This window comes from Aquarana catesbeiana, linkage group LG08, assembly GCF_042186555.1.
Source record: "Aquarana catesbeiana isolate 2022-GZ linkage group LG08, ASM4218655v1, whole genome shotgun sequence".
NCBI classification, from domain to species: domain Eukaryota; kingdom Metazoa; phylum Chordata; class Amphibia; order Anura; family Ranidae; genus Aquarana; species Aquarana catesbeiana.
The window spans coordinates 79329870-79349573 of NC_133331.1; the positions used below are offsets into that span (position 1 = coordinate 79329870).

Here is a 19704-nt window from a genome sequence, read left to right on the forward strand (position 1 = left end):
CTACTGTAATAAATCAACCCTGACATGACCAAGTCAGAAATTGCTAATATAAAAATCAGAAAGTGGCAATGGGCACCATTTATATGTTCTAGAGCTAAACCACAGAGAATTACAGAGTCGCCGAAACTGTGTGCTGAGGCAAGTAGGATTCAATTCTGATAGTTCAGCTTCTGAATGATGTATGTTCAAAGGTTTGCAACACACTTTCTATAATCTTATGTCTGCTTGTTGGCTTATGGTGTGACAACAGATGCAGCTGAGGGATTTCCTTTGCATTGTGTCTCTAGGTCTCTGAAATAGTAGGTCTTTTGAAGCCTTACTTACCACCACCCTCCCAGTGATATACAGCCCTCAGTAAATTTAAATTACAAATACTGCCCAGGGCTGTGTGCAGACTAGATTTGCTCTATAAGAACACCTGACTGGGACAGACTAGGTATTATAGAAGCTCTTTGACCAAACCCATTTGGTTATGTTTAATAAGCAAAACATTACTACAATCTTCCTTACTTAGGCTGGCCATACACGGTTTGAATATTGGCCAGTTCAACAGGAAGGAACCAGCTGAGATTCGAACCTCTAATGGGCAGGCTGAATGTACCAAGTTGATCGGACAATCAACTTGGGTACAACAAACCTGCCGGGTTCGCTTCTGATTATCACAAGCGGCTGCTATAGCTGCTAGCGATAATCACTGTTTTCTCCTGGTGGGACTGCTTCACCCGCCCGTCCCCCCCGGAGAAGACAATGTCTCAACAGGTGGGATTCCCATCTGTCAGTGCTGATGGGGGAATCGTGCAAATTTCTTTTCTGCAACCGGCGGCTACAGGAAAGAAATTTGCACCGTCTATGGCCTGCCTAACCATTCCATTTCCGCATAGCTGAATACCACGGGCCTCTTACCACTGCGGGCCCTCAATTCAAGGTAAAGCTAAACTCCAGGCAAACAGCTAACTACATAGTATACATGAACTGTGTTATGTGTAAAATAATCATTTTGCTCACCAACCTGCATTTCCCGTTACTCGACAACGAAGGAGACACAGCACACTGATGAAGTCATCACTCTGCTTTCTCCTCTAGTGGACATGGTCAAGATGATGCCTGTCAGCACTGTTGAAAGAACTTAAGCTCTGACTGGCTCAGAATATGACCTCTCTTCTCCCAGTGTGATTACTGCTGTGCAAGGGACTACAGTAGGTCTCAGCACCATTTCAGATGTTTAGCCCACTTCTATGTATAAATACATTTGACATTTTTTTAAATACATCATTAGAATAAGAGTCTGATTTTAAAGTAGTACTACAGTAAATGCTCACAGTTCTTTTTATTAATGCCTTTATAGCAACCTGTTCCCCATTTTCCAGTGCATATAGTTAAGCTTCTAACTGCACACCGTCGCCAGCTCCAGGTTGTATAGCACTATAGTCCCCAAAGTTTCCGCAAAGAGTGCACACCCTGAGTATCTCCTAGATAGTTCAGCCAGGACAGCACAGGTGCAGGGTGGAGCAAGGGAATGACTAGCTTCAGGGCTGTGCATTATTAGTTGATGTACACATCATCAACCCTAGTCCCAGGCAGGAGACCACATGAAGGGCAATTCCATAGGACCCTGCAAGGGAAAGGAGCTACTCTAAATTCAGAAAGCAGGGCAAGCACTGAGGGGGGCAGGTAATTATGGTGGAAAGGACTATTTTAATAAATTAGGAACTGTATATGCTGTAAGCATATATCTCAGCACTGGCATTTGCTTAAAGCGGAGTTCTGTCCTTACCCTCAAAAAATTAAAAGTCAGCGCCTACACATACTGTAGCTGTTGATTTTTAATATTAGGACACTTACCTGTTCTGGAGTCCAGCGATGTCAGCACTGCAGCTGATGTTTCCTAAAAAGGTTTCATTATCACTTTAAGGATCACTTTAATTTTATAGGGTGAAATACCTTTACTCTGTTTACTCTGCTGTAAACTGTGACAACATGCTGACCTCGGGACTGGTGTTGAAGATTACGGATCAACCAAAAATCTTGTAACCACCTGATGATTATTTTGGGCAATGCCGGTGTCTTGGGGTCATTGGGTAAAATTGTTCATGCTTCATAAACTGATTGCTGTACAAAGGTGCCAAACAACTGGTTCCTGTGAATGGATAGCATTAAAGCCGCAGTAGATGGTTGTTGAGATAACTGGATTCCATTAACACGTTTTTGATTGGCAGAGACCACACTTTTTTTTTTTTACAGGTCAAGTCTTCTTTAGAAAAAAGGGCAATTCCCGCTGATCTTAGTCTGAGCTGTAGTGTCTGCTTAGGTCCCAAATCCCCAGCTAAGCATCCTGACTAGAGCTCAGTGCCTCCTTAGCAGCAGCTCCTACCTGTCATCGGCTCCTCTCTAAGGCCAGGACACATCAGGACCCTGACCTAAGGGCGCTGTCCGGGTGGGCAGGTAACCCTGTGCTACTGGACCAACTTCCTTATCTTTCATAAGCAAGATCCATGTAAGAGTATCACATTCTACCCGAGAAAACAGAAGCCTGACCTTTCTAAGGCATTTTACAAAAGGAAAAAGGCTCAGTTACTTTCTAGCAAACATCAGAAAAAAAGCTGTCATTCAGCATATTAACGTGAGTACGTCACATGAAAACAAACAGAGAGGCTGCAGAGGTGAAACACCATAATGATACTTTGATGGTAATCTCGCCAACTTTGTCTTCCCAGAGAGACTTCCATATAACATTTTTCAACACTCACACACATTCTGCATTTCCACAGGGAGCAAACTTTATTTGGAGCACAATTCTATAGGGAAAATTGATCTAATATCTATACTTAAAGTGAAATTCCTGCTATACGCCTAACTAGCCTTAAAATGCCCCCCCCCCCTTCTAAAACCTAGGCTAACTAACCTGTGTAAGAAAGATGTACTTACCTACTGTATTTTTAAGCTGCTCCATTCCGGTCCCGTGATCCGCCTCCCCTGTGTCAGCCAATGTGGCTACAGGGGAGAGAGGGGAGCACCAACAATGTCACCACTCCAGGCTTTACTAGCCATTGCCTGAATGCTCTCTCCTCCCTCCCGCAGCCACTGCTGACTGATACAGAGGACCAGACACGAGCTGGTTGAAAAGAAGTAAGTTACACTAGCTATGGTTGACTTTAAACCTTGTGTGCACAGGTCCCGTGTCCATGGAACTCGCCCTCTCTTGGGGCGCTCTCCTCTTCTCTCTTCTTTCTCTCTCTTTTCTTCTCTTTCCCTGTTTCCTCCCTTCATTCCTGATTTGAAGGCTATCAATATAAATTGCTATCCTTCAGGGAATAGAGTAATATAGACTGTGACATCTGCTTAATTCCTAAAGCGAGTTCTACCCAAATCAGCTTATCCGACCCCCCCCCCTCCGGTGCCACAAGTGGCACCTCTCGTGGGGGGGGGGGGGGGGCGGTTACCAGTTTTTTTACAGGTACCCTGTCCCCACTTCCAAAAGACCGGGCTGTGGAAATTACGTCAGTAGTTCAAACCCCCTCCTCCCTCCCCTTTGCTGGGCCAGAGAGAGAGCGCAGCGCGCTTCGCGCATGAGCAGTGGGGACCCGGCCGTGAAGCTGAAAGGCTACACTGCCGAGTTTCCTTACCCACAATAGCAGCGGCAGCACCCGACCAGCCAATGTAATCATCAGCTCCGGTGCCGACATCGGTGGACTCCAGGACAGGTATACTGGTAACAGGTAATGTTAAAAGTCAGCAGCTACAGTATGTGTAGCTTCTGATTTTTAAAGGGGCGGGTGGAACTCCGCTTTAACTTGGTCCTCTATGTTCCTGGTAACAGTTTACAGTTATGTTACTCATTACGCGTTCATGCGCGGTTTCTTTACATGCCTGTCCGATGTCGCCCCTGCGGGGGAAAACCATGGCTTCTTATGATTCTTGAAACTTCAATAAAAATATTGAAACAGAAAAGAGGTAAGTTACACAGGTTATTTAGCATAGGTGTTGGAGGGGGGCAATTTACAGACTAGTTAGGTGTATAACCGGAATTCTACTTTTACTAAGTTCTGTTAGAACAAAGTATAAAATACAGCATTCAGCTTTCCAGTACCGTATCTATTTAATATCATTTTACTGTATATCTATCTTTCTATCAGCAGGGACCGACCCAATTTTGATCAGGGTTTAGATGTCCTCGTTTGAAAAAATTTTAGTTAATTAGCAGTTTCAGCCACAGATCAATGTGTTCTGACAGTGGCAGGGTGGTGGTGGGATAGGGAATCCTCCATCCACCTCATTCCGCCCACTAACTGAACAAAATAATATTTAACAGGGTATGCCCAGCTTTACTGCCTGGCTATCAATCGTATCAATCGTATGTATTCATCTATCCTGTTCTTTTTTACACTTAAGCCCCATACACTATCAGATTTTCTGCTGATTTTTGTCTTCAGATTTACCAAAATCATGTAGTGCAAGGGCCTGCCTGATTGCATACAAATTGAAACTCCTAAGGTTTGACCTCATATTATATGGTTTTGGTAAATCTGAAGACAAAAATCAGCAGAAAATCCGATAGTGTGTATGGGGCTTTACTGGCAGGATGCCAGATATGCTCTCACCTCATAATTTCCTGTTATGGGCTGAAAACGTGAGCATGCAAGAAATGGTGTCAGCCCTACCCAGTTGTCTTTGGTAATCCCATCTATTCCCCTCATCTCCGCTCCACAAATTGTTTTGTAGCCCAGGATAAGAACTAAATGGGCTGATTAGACTTCATGAAATAAAACAGGCAAAAAGCACAAGACACAGGACAGCTCTGGATTTCTGACAAGATCAACTTTTATATTTTGTACCTATCAAACAAATATGATATACTACTTTTAATAGTATATTTAACAGACCAAAACTGAGCAAATAAGAAAAGTTTGTTGTTATGGTTTACATACACTTTCAGTTAGATTCATTTATAGGAGATTGGCTTTACCAGTGGTTGTATGTGTTCTCAGTTATTTGCAGTTACACTAGATTTGTAAATGGCATTTTCGTTTTATTTCCTAGGCTCTTTACATCTAAATTCAGTGGCACTAGAGATAATCATTAGATATCCAATAACATGCTGGTAGGTTAATTGGCTTCTGTCCAAAATTGGACCTAGTATATGAATGTGAGTTGGGGACCTTGGATTGTGGGCTCCTTGAAGGTAGAGACCAATGTGAGTGTGCATTGTATGTGTGGAGCGCTGCGTAAATTGACATCGCTATATTGGTTCCCCTAAATAAATAATAATATAATAGATGAGCATCTTAATGAGACACAATGTACAGGGATAGGGACAATTGTAGACACGCACCCACACTCACTCAGGTTGAACTGGATGGACTGGTGTCTTTATTCAACCTTGCTAACTATGTAACTATATTCTGTACAGAAGCTTCATAGAATTGACAGGAGGAAAAGAAACTATTTATCTAATGACCTCCTTATCATAAGTGACCCCACATATCTGAAAAATACACATATGGACAAATGGGATATATTTAGCCTAGAAACATGAAAACCTATTTAGACTTAGTTGTCAACTGTTCCTACTAAGTGATCCATTTAGTCAACTTTAACCTTTCTGCAAGGTTTTCAGCTAAAATAGTTTCTCGTTTCGGACTATAAGGCTCAGGGGAGAAAAATTATTTCACTAGCCCTGACATCAGACCCAATAAAACCCAAGAGGCTCTTAACGATGTAACATAAGTGTTTGCGAAGTTATGTTTTTTTTCTCCAGGCCCTGGTGTCATTTTCCATCCCTAAAGAAAGATTGCGGGTGACCTTTAAATCCTCGGAATGGTGGAAGAAACAGTGAGATTGCTATGTATAAAGTCAGGGCTCCTTACATTCTTGTATTTTTATGATAAATGACTTGCTAAGCTGTCAACACTCAGATATTTATATTTAATTTCAAGGGAGAAAAAAATACTTTAAAGGACATATCTCCAAAAAAAAGCCTTTAGTACAACTATTTATTCATTACAAATAAATTATTAGGTGTAAATAAAAAAATTGAAAAAATAGCATACTAACAACATTCCTTTCTTTACCATTGCGACTAATCAAAATTTACAGCCGTGGCCAAAAGTTTTGAGAATGATACAAATACTAATTTTCACAAAGTCTGCTGCTTCAGTGTTTTTAGATTTTTTTGTCACATGTTACCATGGTATACTGAAGTATAATCACAAGCATTTCATAAGTATCAAAGGTTGTTATTGGCTTAAGTTTATACAAAGAGTCAATATTTGCAGTGTTGACCCTTTTTCTTCAAGACCTCTGCAATTTGCCCTGGCATGCTGTCAATCAACTTCTGGGCCACATCCTGACTGATGGCAGCCCATTCTTGCATAATCAATGCTTGGAGTTTGTTAGAATTTGTGGGGGGTTTTTTGCTCACCCGCCTCTTGAGGAGTGACCATAAGTTCTCAATGGGATTAAGGTCTGGGGAGTTTCCTGGCCATGGACCCAAAATGTCGATGTTTTATTTCCAAAGCCACTTAGTTATCACTTTTGCCTTATGGCAAGGTGCTCCATCATGCTGCAAAGGCATTGTTCATCACCAAACTCTTCTTGTATGGTTGGCTGAGAAGCAACCCCACACTGGAATGGTCTCAGTATGCTTTACTGTTGGCATGACAGAGGACTGATGGTAGCGCTCACCTTTTCTTCTTTGGACAAGATTTTTTCCGAATGCCCCAAACAATCGGAAAGAGGATTCATCAGCAGTCCAATTCTTGTACCTTTTGCAGAATATCAGTCTGTCCCTGATGTTTTTCCTGGAGAGAAGTGGCTTCTTTGCTGTCCTTCTTGACACCAGGCCGTCCTCCAAAAGTCTTCGCCTCATTGTGCGTGAAGATGTACTCACACCTGCCTGCTGCCATTCCTGAGCAAAATCTGCACTGGTGGTGCCCCAATCCCATAGCTGAATCAACTGTAGGAGAAGGTCCTGGTGCTTGCTGGACTTTCTTGGGCACCCTGAAGTCTTCTTAACAAATGCAGTGGAAATTTTTTTTTTAATGAGATTTAGTTAATTTTCATGATAAAGGGGGTCTTTGCAATTACCGTATTTATCGGCGTATAACACGCACTTTTTTCCCCTTAAAATCAGGGGGAAATCGCGGGTGCGTGTTATACGCCGACCCCCTGCGATTCTGAGCTGCCAGATCTAAAAAAATCGCCGACCGCGATTTGAAAATGGTGCCGCCGGCGCCAAAATACACAGAGCCGGTTCTCGGCTCTTCTCGGCCACTTTCGGCTTCACTCGAGCGCCGCCCGAACCTAGCCGAGTGTACTGCAAGGCTGCACTGGGGAAGGCTGCACTGACAAGGCTGCACTAACAAGGCTGCACTGGGGAAGGCTGCACTGACAAGGCTGCACTAACAAGGCTGCACTGACAAGGCTGCACTAACAAGGCTGCACTGGGGAAGGCTGCACTGACAAGGCTGCACTAACAAGGCTGCACTGGGGAAGGCTGCACTGACAAGGCTGCAATGACAAGGCTGCACTGACGGCTGCACTGGGGCAAGGCTGCACTGAGAAGGTTGCACTGGGGCAAGGCTACACTGAGAAGGCTGCAATGATGGGCATTTTAATGTAAGTTTTTTTCCCTTCAACTTCCCTCCTAAATGTTTTTTTTCCTTAAAATTCCCTCCTAAACTTGGGGTGCGTGTTATACGCCGGTGCGTGTTATACGCCGATAAATACGGTAATTGCAATTCATCTGATTACTCCTCATAAGTATGAAGTATTTCCATCATAAAAACTGAGGCAGCAGACTTTTGTGAAAATTAATATTTGTGTAATTCTCAAAACTTTTGGCCACAACTATCACGCTACACTTAGTACAGTGTAGTATTCCTTTACATCTCACAGGCACCTTGTAAGATCCTCTATTATGTTCTGTAGTCTTTACAAAAATTAACAAAATGAAAAATCTAACAGAATTATCAAATGCAAGATGACAGCTGCTATTGAATTGTCCTCATAACTCAAGAGCAAATCACTCATTCTAGTTTCAAGCAATGACTTCATGCTACCAGGCTGTATCTGTCCTAGTGGTTTTAGCAGTTCTGGATGCCTAGTTGGCCCCAAAGGCTAAAGGAATAATTTGCATAGCTCCACACGCTATCCTAAAATAAAGACATACGCTCCTTCTTAATTGGACTTCTGATGCGATTTCCTTCTTGTTCTAAGGTTCTGCTGTGCTTCAGCATTTTTTAGAGTATAACCCCTCAGATTTTTTTTTTGTACATCTGTGTGTCATTTGGGGCGAATTACCTTTACTTCCTGTCCCATAGCCAAAACAGAAAGTGAGAAGAAATCCCTGCAAATTAAGGGAATACCTTGGGTCCCCCGAGGTCATCAAAACTGGTGCCCCCATTGGAAGCTTTCCCCTAGAATTGTTACATAATTAAAAATAACCGTGTAAATGTAACCCATTTACAATTACCTTGCCCGGAAATGACAACACCACCCAGACACTTCTAGTTAGCAGAAATAAAAATGTGTAAAATGAAAAGGAAGAAGACACTTGTCTTACTTGTCTGAGGTCAAGGAAAGCCAATTGCAGGGTGTCCTCCTGGAATCCCGGAACAGGATCAGAACTGGCAAACACTGAAAATACAAATATAGACTCCTGTTATCTGAAGGACTTTAATCCAAAACGATTTTTGCAGATATAAGCCACCTTCTCTATTTAGCTAGTAGTTTACTTAAGCTGGAAAATTGTACTCATATTTATAACTCTTAAAGTGTCAGGGCCAAATTCGAAAATGCAGTACATCTCTACTACACATGTACATTTTCCATTGTTTCATCCCTTTAATGAGGAATTAAATATACAGAGAAATGCCTGTTGATCTGCTGGCACTCAGCTATTAAGACCCTTTGTTGGCTGACAACATGCAGCATTTTTGTAGGCTAAAGCCTAGTACACACGGGCTGAATGTCGGCTGGCATCGGACAATTCAATAGAAACGTCAGAAGCTGGCCGAATGGCTAATGACCGAAGGCTCCCGTTCAGCGCTCTCAGCCAATGTGTTCAGGTGGGGGGCTGTCCCCCTGTCAGAACACAATAGCTCAGATGGGGAGATGGCTGTACTAACATTGGATTGTTAGTACAGTGGCTCAGATCTAAGCTGTCAGTTTCAACCCAGCGGGTTGAGCGAAAAAAAAAAAAATAGTGGTGTGTACTAGGCTTTAGTGGTGTCAGCCCTTCCCTGTAGTCTTTTGATAAACTATTCAAACCATTCTAACCTCCCTATCTCTACAATAGGCACTAATTATTTTAGAGTCCTAAATAAGAACTGGGAGGGCTAGTTGGACTCTGTGAGACATCACAGACAGCGTACACAGGAGAGCTCTGAATTTCTGACATGATCAACAAGTATTATTTGCACTTATCAAACAGATATAACAAAACACCTCCAATGGTATATTTAGCAGACCAAAAGGGAGCAAATAAGAGAATTTATTTTCCTGGTAAACTCAGGAAAAGAAATACAAAAACACCTTTCCCCTGCAAATCAATGTCATAATGTGCTAGTTTGCATCGCATACTAGCACATTATGTGAAACTTACCCTAAAACAAAGCCCTCCAGCGGCACGCTGTCACTGCTGACAGGCCTTCCATCTTCACCCAGTTTTCCTTCTGGGTTCGCGGGCTCTGGGTCTTTGAATGGACAAGCCACAATGATGTCAATCCCGTGCATGCGTGCAGGAGTCATTGTTTACAGCACAGGGCTCTGAAGGAATGGCACAGGTATGCCATTCCTTCAGAGCGCATGCACCGGTGATGTCACCGGCAGCTTCCCAAGTAAATATCTCCTAAATGGATATTTATTTTTGTGGGAGATATTTACATTACCTACAGGCAAGCCTCAATATAGGCTTACCTGTACGCTAGACGTGACCAAAGTTTGGTATGTAGGATAAGAAGACTCCGTGGCTTAGTAATTTGGAATAATGACTGGCATTGAGCTCCAACAGATAGGGCGCCATGCTGTGCCTATCATATAAGAAAGTGCTCTTTTAGGTTCATGGAGTTATGAGTGCTCTATATTGCTGATTCACACCTCCTAAGGCAGGGGTAGGCAACCTTAGAGAGATGGAGATCTACTTTAACAACAGTTATGAATTCAAAGATCACCGGGCACAGTGTCCTGTTGTTAGGACCTGTTCACACCAGAACGCGATGCCAGAAAAGGATGTTCCATGTGTGTTTTCTGCACCATGTTTAAAGTGCACTGCCTTTTATCATCTACGGTGAGTGATGATACATTGTTAACCCCAAATGTAGATCACAAACGCAGTGCACACCAAAAAAAAAAAGTATTACAAGAGAGTGCAGGGTTTGGGAATGTGTTACGCTCCGAATGCAGGGATCAGGAGTGCGTTGCGATCCAAATGGAGGGATCAGGAGTGTGTTACGTTCCAAATGCAGGGATCAGGAGTGGGTTATGCTCAGAATGCAGGGATCAGGAGTGCGTTGTGCTCCAAATGCAGGGATCAGGAGTGGGTTATGCTCAGAATGCAGGGATCAGGAGTGCGTTGTGCTCCAAATGCAGGAATCAGGAGTGGGTTATGCTCAGAATGCAGGGATCAGGAATGCGTTGTGCTCTGAATGGAGGGATAAGGGGTGCGTTGTGCTCCGAATGGAGGGATCAGGGGTGCGTTGTGCTCCAAATGCAGGGATCAGGAGTGTGTTGTGCTCCGAATGCAGGGATCAGGAGTGGGTTATGCACAGAATGCAGGGATCAGGAATGCGTTGTGCTCCGAATGGAGGGATAAGGGGTGCGTTGTGCTCCGAATGGAGGGATCAGGGGTGCGTTGTGCTCCGAATGCAGGGATCAAGGGTGCGTTGTGCTCCAAATGCAGGGATCAGGAGTGGGTTGTGCTCCAAATGCAGGGATCAGGGGTGCGTTGTGCTCCAAATGCAGGGATCAGGAGTGGGTTACACTCAGAATGCAAAGATCAGGAGTGTGTGTAATGCTCAGAATGCAGGGATTGGGGGGGTGATTTGAAGGGTGGTAGAGGACACTGCTATGGGGGTGGCCCTGTTAATAGCAGTGGTGTCCACTGTCCCCTTCACACACCCCCCCCAAACCACACACAGTAGTGTAGTAGTGTCCTCTTCCCCCCTTCCCTCCCATTGCATCCTACCTGTGCACACAGGAGACTGAGAGCCAGCACAATTCTGGACAGGGGGCGGGGTGGAAGCTGGCAGAGTGACTTTTCATATTAACAAGCTGGTGATTGGTTTTAGGATTAGGACCTAGCAACCAATCACCTGTGGGTTAACTTGAAAAGTTAACTTGACCAGCTCCTCCCCCTGCCCTCTGTCCTGAGCTGTGCTGGCTCTCGGTCCCCGCTGTTCACTGATGACAGCGGCGGAGGCAGGGGGGGAAGAGAGAGGAGGACCGAAGGCATGGCAAGGGAGGCTGAGGGCGGAGAGAGAAGGCGGGGGTTGGCGGTGTAGACCAGTTCCGGGTCTACTTGTCACCTACTCGCGGTCGACAGGTAGCCTGCGATCGACGGGTTTCCGACCCCAGTCCTAAGGTATGACCTGCTGTGGAACAGGAGTGAAAAAGGAAAGGTCCTAGATTTGTCAATCACTCCTCATGTATGGGACTCTCGGTTTAAACACTCACACAATTAAAATGCTGGTGAAATTCTGAAACCATAAACTGATGTTACATTATGTGGTCAGTTAGATAAAACAATGTTAAAATCCAAAGGCTCTCATTTTTTTTACCTGAATGCAAGGGTTTATAACAAAAAGGCCAAATCACTGTAAGACACACAAAGGTGTCTCCAGTGGAACCCTGGCAGGGGAGGGCCACACCTGAAACCACCACCAGGCATGACAGCACTTTCTAATGGGGAAAGAAAGGCAACTGCAGTGCTGGAAAGAAAGGCCCACAGCAATGTCCGTAAGTGCTGATGTTTGCATCATTGTATGCATTTTACTTGTGAAGGTTTAATCGCACTTTAATACTACTTATTCAGCTGTAAGTCTCTTGTAGCCTGTTAATCGCTGAAATTGCTACACATATTGTATTCTTAACATGTCAGGTATTCAACATTTTGCCCCAATCACAATACTTTTTAAGAGCTATTCAAAGTTTAAAAACATGTAACACGCTGTACTCATGGAAGAAGCTTATTTATAGATGTCCCAAGGGAAATGATTACCGCAGGGTTCTGAAAGATACTAATTCCTAAGCTGTCAACTTATTTTAAACATCTGCTTTTGTTATAACAGTTGCTCAGTAAAAGGTCTACATGTAGCAAGACAGCAATCAAAGAGAAGCTCTCAGAGGTGGGCGCGAGCTTAGCATGCTCACATTAGGTGTAAGCCTCTAAGTAATGCCTAAGAATGCTATTCTCTCTCTATATGTACATGTCACCAATAAAATGTCTGAAGCAAAAATACTTTACTGGACTGGGCCTTTCATGTGTTTAGGTAAAACACTTCAAGGGGAATTACATGTGCACACTGGAGTTCAGTGCCTGCTAAGAAGAAATGTCTGTTTTAAAGGGTGGGAAGGTCCTAAATATGGCAATTGTGCATCCAGAGAACCTATTTGTAAAGATCCAATTATTACCAATGTTCACGGACATCTAGGAAACCCCCATCTTTTTCTAAGTCATACATCCATTTTATTGTCAAAAGTATTGAGACACAAATGTGTTCTATCGGGTTGAGGTCAGGACTCTGTGAAGGCCAGTCAAGTTCCTCCACCCCAAACCCGCTCATCCATGTCAACAAAGCAAGTCCTGACCTCTACCCGATAGAACACCTTTGGGACAAAAAAAGAGCGCAGTGTCCAACATCAATGCCTGACCACACAAATGGACTTCTGGAAGAATCACCAAACATTCCCATAGACACACTCCTAAACCTTGTGGACGGCCTTCTCAGAAGAGTTGAAGCTGTTATAGCTGCAAAGGGTGGGCCAACTCAATATTGAACCCTACAGACTAAGACTGGGATTTCATTAAAGTTCATGTGCCTGTAAGGGCAGGCGTCCCAATACTTTTGTCAATATAGTGTATTTGTTGCTGGGTGGAAGCTGGGCAACAATTCAGATCTACTAGGCTACGATACCCTCATAATTTACACTGCAGCTTGTATACTTCTGTGTGCGTCAGACATGGAAGATCAATAAACTGCTGCCAACAACTTTAGTTCATCCAACATGTTTTCTTATCCACTTCAGCCCTGGAAGGTTTTACTCCCTTAATGACCAGGCCATTTTTTGCAATACGGCACTGCGTCGCTTTAACTGACAATTGCGCGGGCGTGCAACGCTGTACCCAAACAAAATGTATGTCCTTTTTTTCCCCACAAATAGAGCTTTCTTTATTTGATCACCTCTGTGGTTTTTATTTTTTGCGTTTTAAACAAAAAAATCAGTTTAGGCCAATATGTATTCTGCTACATATTTTTGGTAAAAAAAAATCACAATAAGCGTATATTGATTGGTTATAGCGTCTACAAAATAGGGGATAGATTTATGGACTTTTATTTTTTTTTTAATGTTTTAACTGGTAATGGCGGCGATCTGCGATTTTTAGCGGGACTGTGACAAATCTGACCTCAAGTTACACTTTTTGGGAATCGGTGACATTATTACATTGATCAGTGTTATAAAAATGCACTGATCAATGTATAAATGACACTGGCAGGGAAGGGATTAACACTAGGGGGTGATCAAGGGGTTAACTGTGTTCTCTGGGTGTGTTCGAACTGTATGGGGGATGGGCTTACTGGAACACCACAGAAAGCGCTGTTTCCCGTTTACTGGGTACAGCAGATCTCCATGATGTCCCCTGACAGAACGGGGATCCGCTTTATTTACATATCCAGATCCCCGTTCTGCCTCTGTGTACCGAGATCACAGGTCGTTGACAGGCATTGAAGTCGCGGGTGCGTGCCGCCGACGGGTAGGCGCCGACGCGTGCGTGCAGTTGAACATGCAAGCACGGCTACGTCGGTTTGCGTAGGAGAGCCTAGAGTATATATACTGTGGCTGGTTGGCAAGTGGTTATATTAGTGGGGTTATCTGTACTACCTTATTGAAAATCTAATGGCTGTACAACCAAACTAAAATGAAATCATAAGTGTGTCTCTAGGTACTTTATGTATTGGGAAAGCTATTACAGAGGTTGTAGCTGAAACGTCATTTTCTAAAAAAGTTTGCATGTAACCGCTTATCTCAGTGGTTACAGTTGATTAGGGACTGATGCGTCCAGGGCTGTTCATCTGTCTGGCCAATAGGCTGTTCACTTTGCAAGGGAATTCTCCCTTAGCTTAGTGAATGTGCTAAAAAAACACTTTGCAAAGAACACATTCACATGCAAGGAAAAAAAACCTGTATTTTTGCTTGTGCGTAATTGATTTTTTTTTTAAATATTTTTTGGACATTTATCCTTTTTCAGCAGCTATGGTCGATGGAAGTCAGCGGAGCTTCACCTCTCTCACTAAGCTAAAAAAAAATTCTCTTAGAAGCTGAACAGCCCATTTTCCTACAGCAAATCAACCCCACTGAGTAAGATTTACTGAAGTTTTACAGTTAGGTGAAGTGTAGCATTCTACAGAAGCAATTCCTAAATCAAAAGTGGGTGTGGCTACTGCATATGTGAGTTTGCCTAAAGAGCATTTCCACTTTTGCAGACAATCTGGTAGTGTTAATTTCGAGGATGAAAATATTTTAGTCGACTAAACTAACACTGTTTTAGTCGACCAAAACTAAAACATTTCAGATGACTAAAATACAACTAAAACTAAAATGGCATTTTAGTCAAAAGACTATGATTAAAACTAAATCGAAATTTGATGTCAAAATTAACACTGCACTATTAGAGATGGGCCGAATGGACCCCTGTTCCGTTCGCACCTGAACTTTCGAACACCGCAAAAGTTCGGAACCGAATACTGAACCTCATTAAAGTCAACTGGACCCGAATGTCAAAAATCAAAAGTGCCCATTTTGAAGGCTTATATGCAAGTAATTGGGCATACAATGGTTTTAGGGGTCCGGGTCCTGCCCTGGGGACATGTATCAATAAAAGACAAGTTTGTGAAAAAAGTAATTTTTAAATGAGCAGTGATTTTTTGATTTTTAAAGTGAAAGCATAAACATGAAAAATTCCTTCCAATATAATGCCCTGGGGGGTCCCCTTAGTCTACCTGTAAAGTGGCAGATCTGTACCATGTCTAAAATCTGCTGCAGCAATAATTGCATTTTTTAAAGCCCAAAAAAAAAATGACATTTTCCCTGCAAACTGCCTTTATTTTGCTCAGCAACAGCTGGGGAGCTAGTGTGTATGATGAGGCCACAATGTAGTGCACTGGGAACAAGATTAGAGATTTTTTGGATACATTCTGGTGTCACTTTGACTTTGGATAGAAGTAACGGGTGCGTAAAAATTGGTCTTTGGGTGTCGGTGGCGCCTTCCCACCGTAACCCTATAGAGGTACTCTTGATGAAAGCAAGAATTGGCCTTGCTGTAAAAAATTGCAATGATATGCACTTGTCAAACAGGTGCAGAAAAATTATTCTTTGGGTGTTGGGGAATGCAGATAAATCGCATTCAGGACAGTCATTTACCGGCATTTCAAACGCTTGTAACTGCTTATAAATGTTAAGATACAGCGTTTAGCCACGTCAAGCGTTTTTCTGGACATGTCAAAGTCAACTGATTCCTAGGAGAGCCATCTTAACTGATCCGACTTTCAGCCCATTGATTTGAATGGAATTCGCATCTAAGTCGGATCATCATGATCCGACTTGTGGTGCGATTTCTGCTCTGAGGATCTTGAAGGGGAACCCCATGCCACAATTTTTTTTAAAAACAGCGTGTGGTCCCCCACACTAAGGGTCCATACCAGGCCCTATGAGTCTAGTATGGATCTTAAAAGGGAACCCCACACCAAAATGGCAAAAAAAAATGTTCAGTCTGGTATGGATTTTGAGGGGAACCCCGCACCAAAATAAAAGGCGTGCCCCCCCCCCCAAATCCTTACAAGACTCTTATCCAAGTATGCAGCCCGGCAGGTCAGGAAAGGAGGGGGGCCAAGCAAGCGCCCTCACCCCCCCTGGACCATACTAGGCCACACGCCCTCACAATATTTATGGGGACAAGGGCCTCTTCCCGACAACCCTGGGCAGTGGGAGTGTTGGAGTCTGCGGGCAGGGGGCTTATCGGAATCTGGTCCCCCAGATCACGCCCCCATGTGAATGAGCATGGGGTAAAAAAGGCAGTGTACATGGCAAAAAGGCATCAACATGGGGACAAGATGCCCCCAAAGCACCCACAACCCCCATGTTGAGGGTGTGTGGCCTGGTATGGTCCAGGAGGGGGGGGCGGAGATCGCTCGTCCGTCCCCACCCCTTTCCTGAAAAGCATGTTGCAAAAACACTCCTAAGCCATGGTTTTTTCAAGCATGTTTAGTCACATCAAGTGCTTGGGCGTTTATTTATTTATTTTGGCTATTGGAATAAAAAAAAAAAAACGATCAAAAGCTAAAAGCAGCAAGCGCTAACTTACGTTTAAATGCGTCAGCAGTTTTTTTATGCTTAAAAGCTCCTCTCCTGAATGCACAAGTGATGTTTTTTTCTGCCTCTAAACTCCTGTAAATGTCTATAGTGTCCATGGACATATAGGTTAACATAGAGAGGAGTTTAGAAGCAGAGAAAAAAAAACTCAAACGCCTGTAAAAGCAGTATTTTTAAGCTCAAATGTACAGCAAGGAAAAATTCAACATTGTTCTCTTTGTTTGAGAGGGGACTGGACAGCTATGTCTGCCATAACAGGCTCACTCTAACACTGTTTAACCACTTACCGCAAACCGCTGTAGCTGTACGCCGGTACTTTGACGTAGAATACCGGGGTCTTGGCTGCAGATAGGTTCAGTTGTCTCCACCGCTTACCGGAGCTGCCGGTATCGGCGGAGACGATCCGATCCTTTCCCCCCAGAGGCTGTGAGTCAAGTGAGGGAATGATGGCCCCTCAATCGATGACTTTAATGACGTTGGATGACGGAAGCGATGTCAAACGTCACTTCCGCCCATTGTCCTTAAAGGGGAAAATTTTTTTTATTGAAAAAAAAAAAAAATAAGAAGACATTTTTTTTTTTATAATTGCATTTAAGGGTAAATGTGATAGCTGAGGTCTTTTTGACCCCAGATCTCACATTAAAGAGGTCCTGTCATGCTTTTTTTCTATTACAAGGGATGTTTACATTCGTTGTAATAGGAATAAATGTGACCCTCACACATGTGAAGTATCGCCACGATTGTTAGAGCGAGAGCAATAATTCTAGCCCTAGACCTCCTCTGTAACTCAAAACTGGTAACCTGTAGAAATTTTTAAACGTCGCCGATGGAGATTTTTAAGTGCCAACGTTTGTCGCCATTCCACGACCGGGCGCAATTTTGAAGCATGACATGTTGGGTATCAATTTACTCGGCGTAACATTATCTTTCACAATATAGAAAAAAATTGGGCTAACTTTACTGTTGTCTTATTTTTTCATTCAAAAAAATTGCGCTTGTAAGACAGCTGCGCAAATACGGTGTGACATAAAGTATTGCAATGACCACCATTTTATTCTCTAGGGTGTCTGAAAAAAAATATATATATAAATGTTTGGGGGTTCTAAGTAATTTGCTAGCAAAAAAAAGATTTTAACCTTAAGTGGTTAAAAAACCTTGCAGTCAGCCATGACACCTCGTCCCGAGAAACATCTAAAAGGCAAGAAATATTTTTCAAAAACTTTTTTTAGGCATGCTCTGTGAATAGGAACACATAACAGACATATAGTGGAAAGCTAACTGTACAGCACATAAACATGTTTTGCAGCTCATAAAGCACTGTTATTGTCTGTACAGATCTGCAAAACTGTATGTGGTGCATTCCCATGCTGAAAAGTGATCCTTTGTGACAACAGAGCAGCGTAAAGGGCTTATCGCAATAAATACCTCAAAACCATTTCCTACAGATTATACATGAAAAACAACTGGGCATGTAGTAGTTGCCGTGTTCATGATGTAGAGCTGCCAGGACAGCTCTCTCCGGTAATAATAAAACACAGCAGTCGTAAACAGATGAGAAAACATATCTGAGTTTTACAGGACACGGGAAAGACAAAAGTGCATCATATCTGTCTTATAGCCTTCCCTAGGGAGGGACAAGTCATATGATTTCTCCTATACAGATGGCCATGCATAATTTATTCTTTGCATCAAACACACCTGCCCATATGTACCCCATCCAAACACACCATAAATCAGAGAGTCATGTCTGGAATTCCATATTTGCACTGTGTGCTATGACTCTTAATGTACACACATCTCAAACAGACTTTGCTAAGCTTGACATATACATCTGCAGGCTTCTGGCAATGCAAAGAGCAATTATTAATTTCCCACTTTCACTTACCACCTTGCCATCCACATCACTGCCAGCCTATACCCCAATATCCCTACCACAGTCACCTACACGAAGGCAAGTCTAGTCAGAAGCCATGTCACCAACCAGTATGTTTTTGTGGTGTAGGAGGAAAGTAGAAAATCAAGAGGAAAACCTAAAAGTTGGAGAAAGCATGCAATGTTTATTCTCATGATTTATCAGTAGGGATTAATATAAGGACTTCAGTGCTGCAATACAAGCATGCTAACCACTTGCCTGCTGAGCTGCAATGAGAACATGGACAGTGCCAGATTTCATCCTCACAGGAGTAAGGCTGACCATAGGCGTAGCAAATTTCTTTTGTTTAACCATGGGTGGGGGGGCGGTGGAAGCCATCCCCGCCAGGAGAACAAAGTAATTATTACTAGTGGCCATAGCAGCCGCTAGCGATAATCGCAGGTAAAGCCGGCCATAGATGGTTTGAATCTCGGCCGGTTCGACAGGAACCGGCCAAGATTCAAACCATGTATGGGCAGGCTGAATGGACCCAAGTTGATCGATCAACTTAAGTACAACCAGCCTGCTGGATTTTAAATGTGATTATTGCTAGCGCCTGTTATAGCCGCTAGCAACAATCACTGTGTTCTCTTGAATTAGTAAGGCCTTAGTTACAAGGTAGTACATAGCTTGGGAAGAGACAGACGGGAAGGTAGTACATAGACGGGAAGAGACAGTAGCAGCAACTTCCATCACGTCTACTCATTTCCCTTTGATTACTGTGTTCTCTTGGTTGGAAGGGCTTCCCCTGTCCCCCCTGGCTGGGAGAACACAATAGCTCTGTGGGAGGAATTCCCCTGTCAACACCGTGGTTGCAGGAAAGAATTTTGCTTCGTTTATGGCCGGCCCAAAAATCTAGCTTGCTGGTTGTACCCAAGTTTATTCAACTTGGTACATTCAGCTTGCCCAAACACGGTTCGAATTTCAGTCGGTTAAGCAGGAACCATCTATGGCCTGCTTAATATAAGAAATGAAAGGTGATTGATGGTCGGTTGGTTTTAACAGGCCGTTTATGGACATTTTCACTCTTAAGGCAAGTATGAGAACACATTTTTATAGCTGACTGAACAATATAAAAAAACCTCCACTATAATGGAGTCATTGTAGACTGATACAGTATGTCTACCAATGTACGAGGGAGCCGTAAATTCCTATCATAAGTGATATTTCCCTGATCTTGTGACTGTTTACACCTACTTACTAAACAA

At 43.2% G+C, this 19704-nt stretch overlaps 1 protein-coding gene across 8 annotated transcripts in view; it reads right to left on the minus strand.

Annotated features, from left to right (window-relative positions):
- Positions 1–19704, minus strand: part of EXOC6 (exocyst complex component 6) — a 404697-nt gene that overhangs the window by 81954 nt on the left and 303039 nt on the right. For all 8 annotated transcript variants that reach the window (XM_073596039.1, XM_073596037.1, XM_073596038.1 and 5 more), the window contains one exon: positions 8561–8634. In XM_073596039.1, the coding sequence (XP_073452140.1) occupies positions 8561–8634 (74 nt within the window). The remainder of the gene's footprint in view (positions 1–8560; positions 8635–19704) is intronic.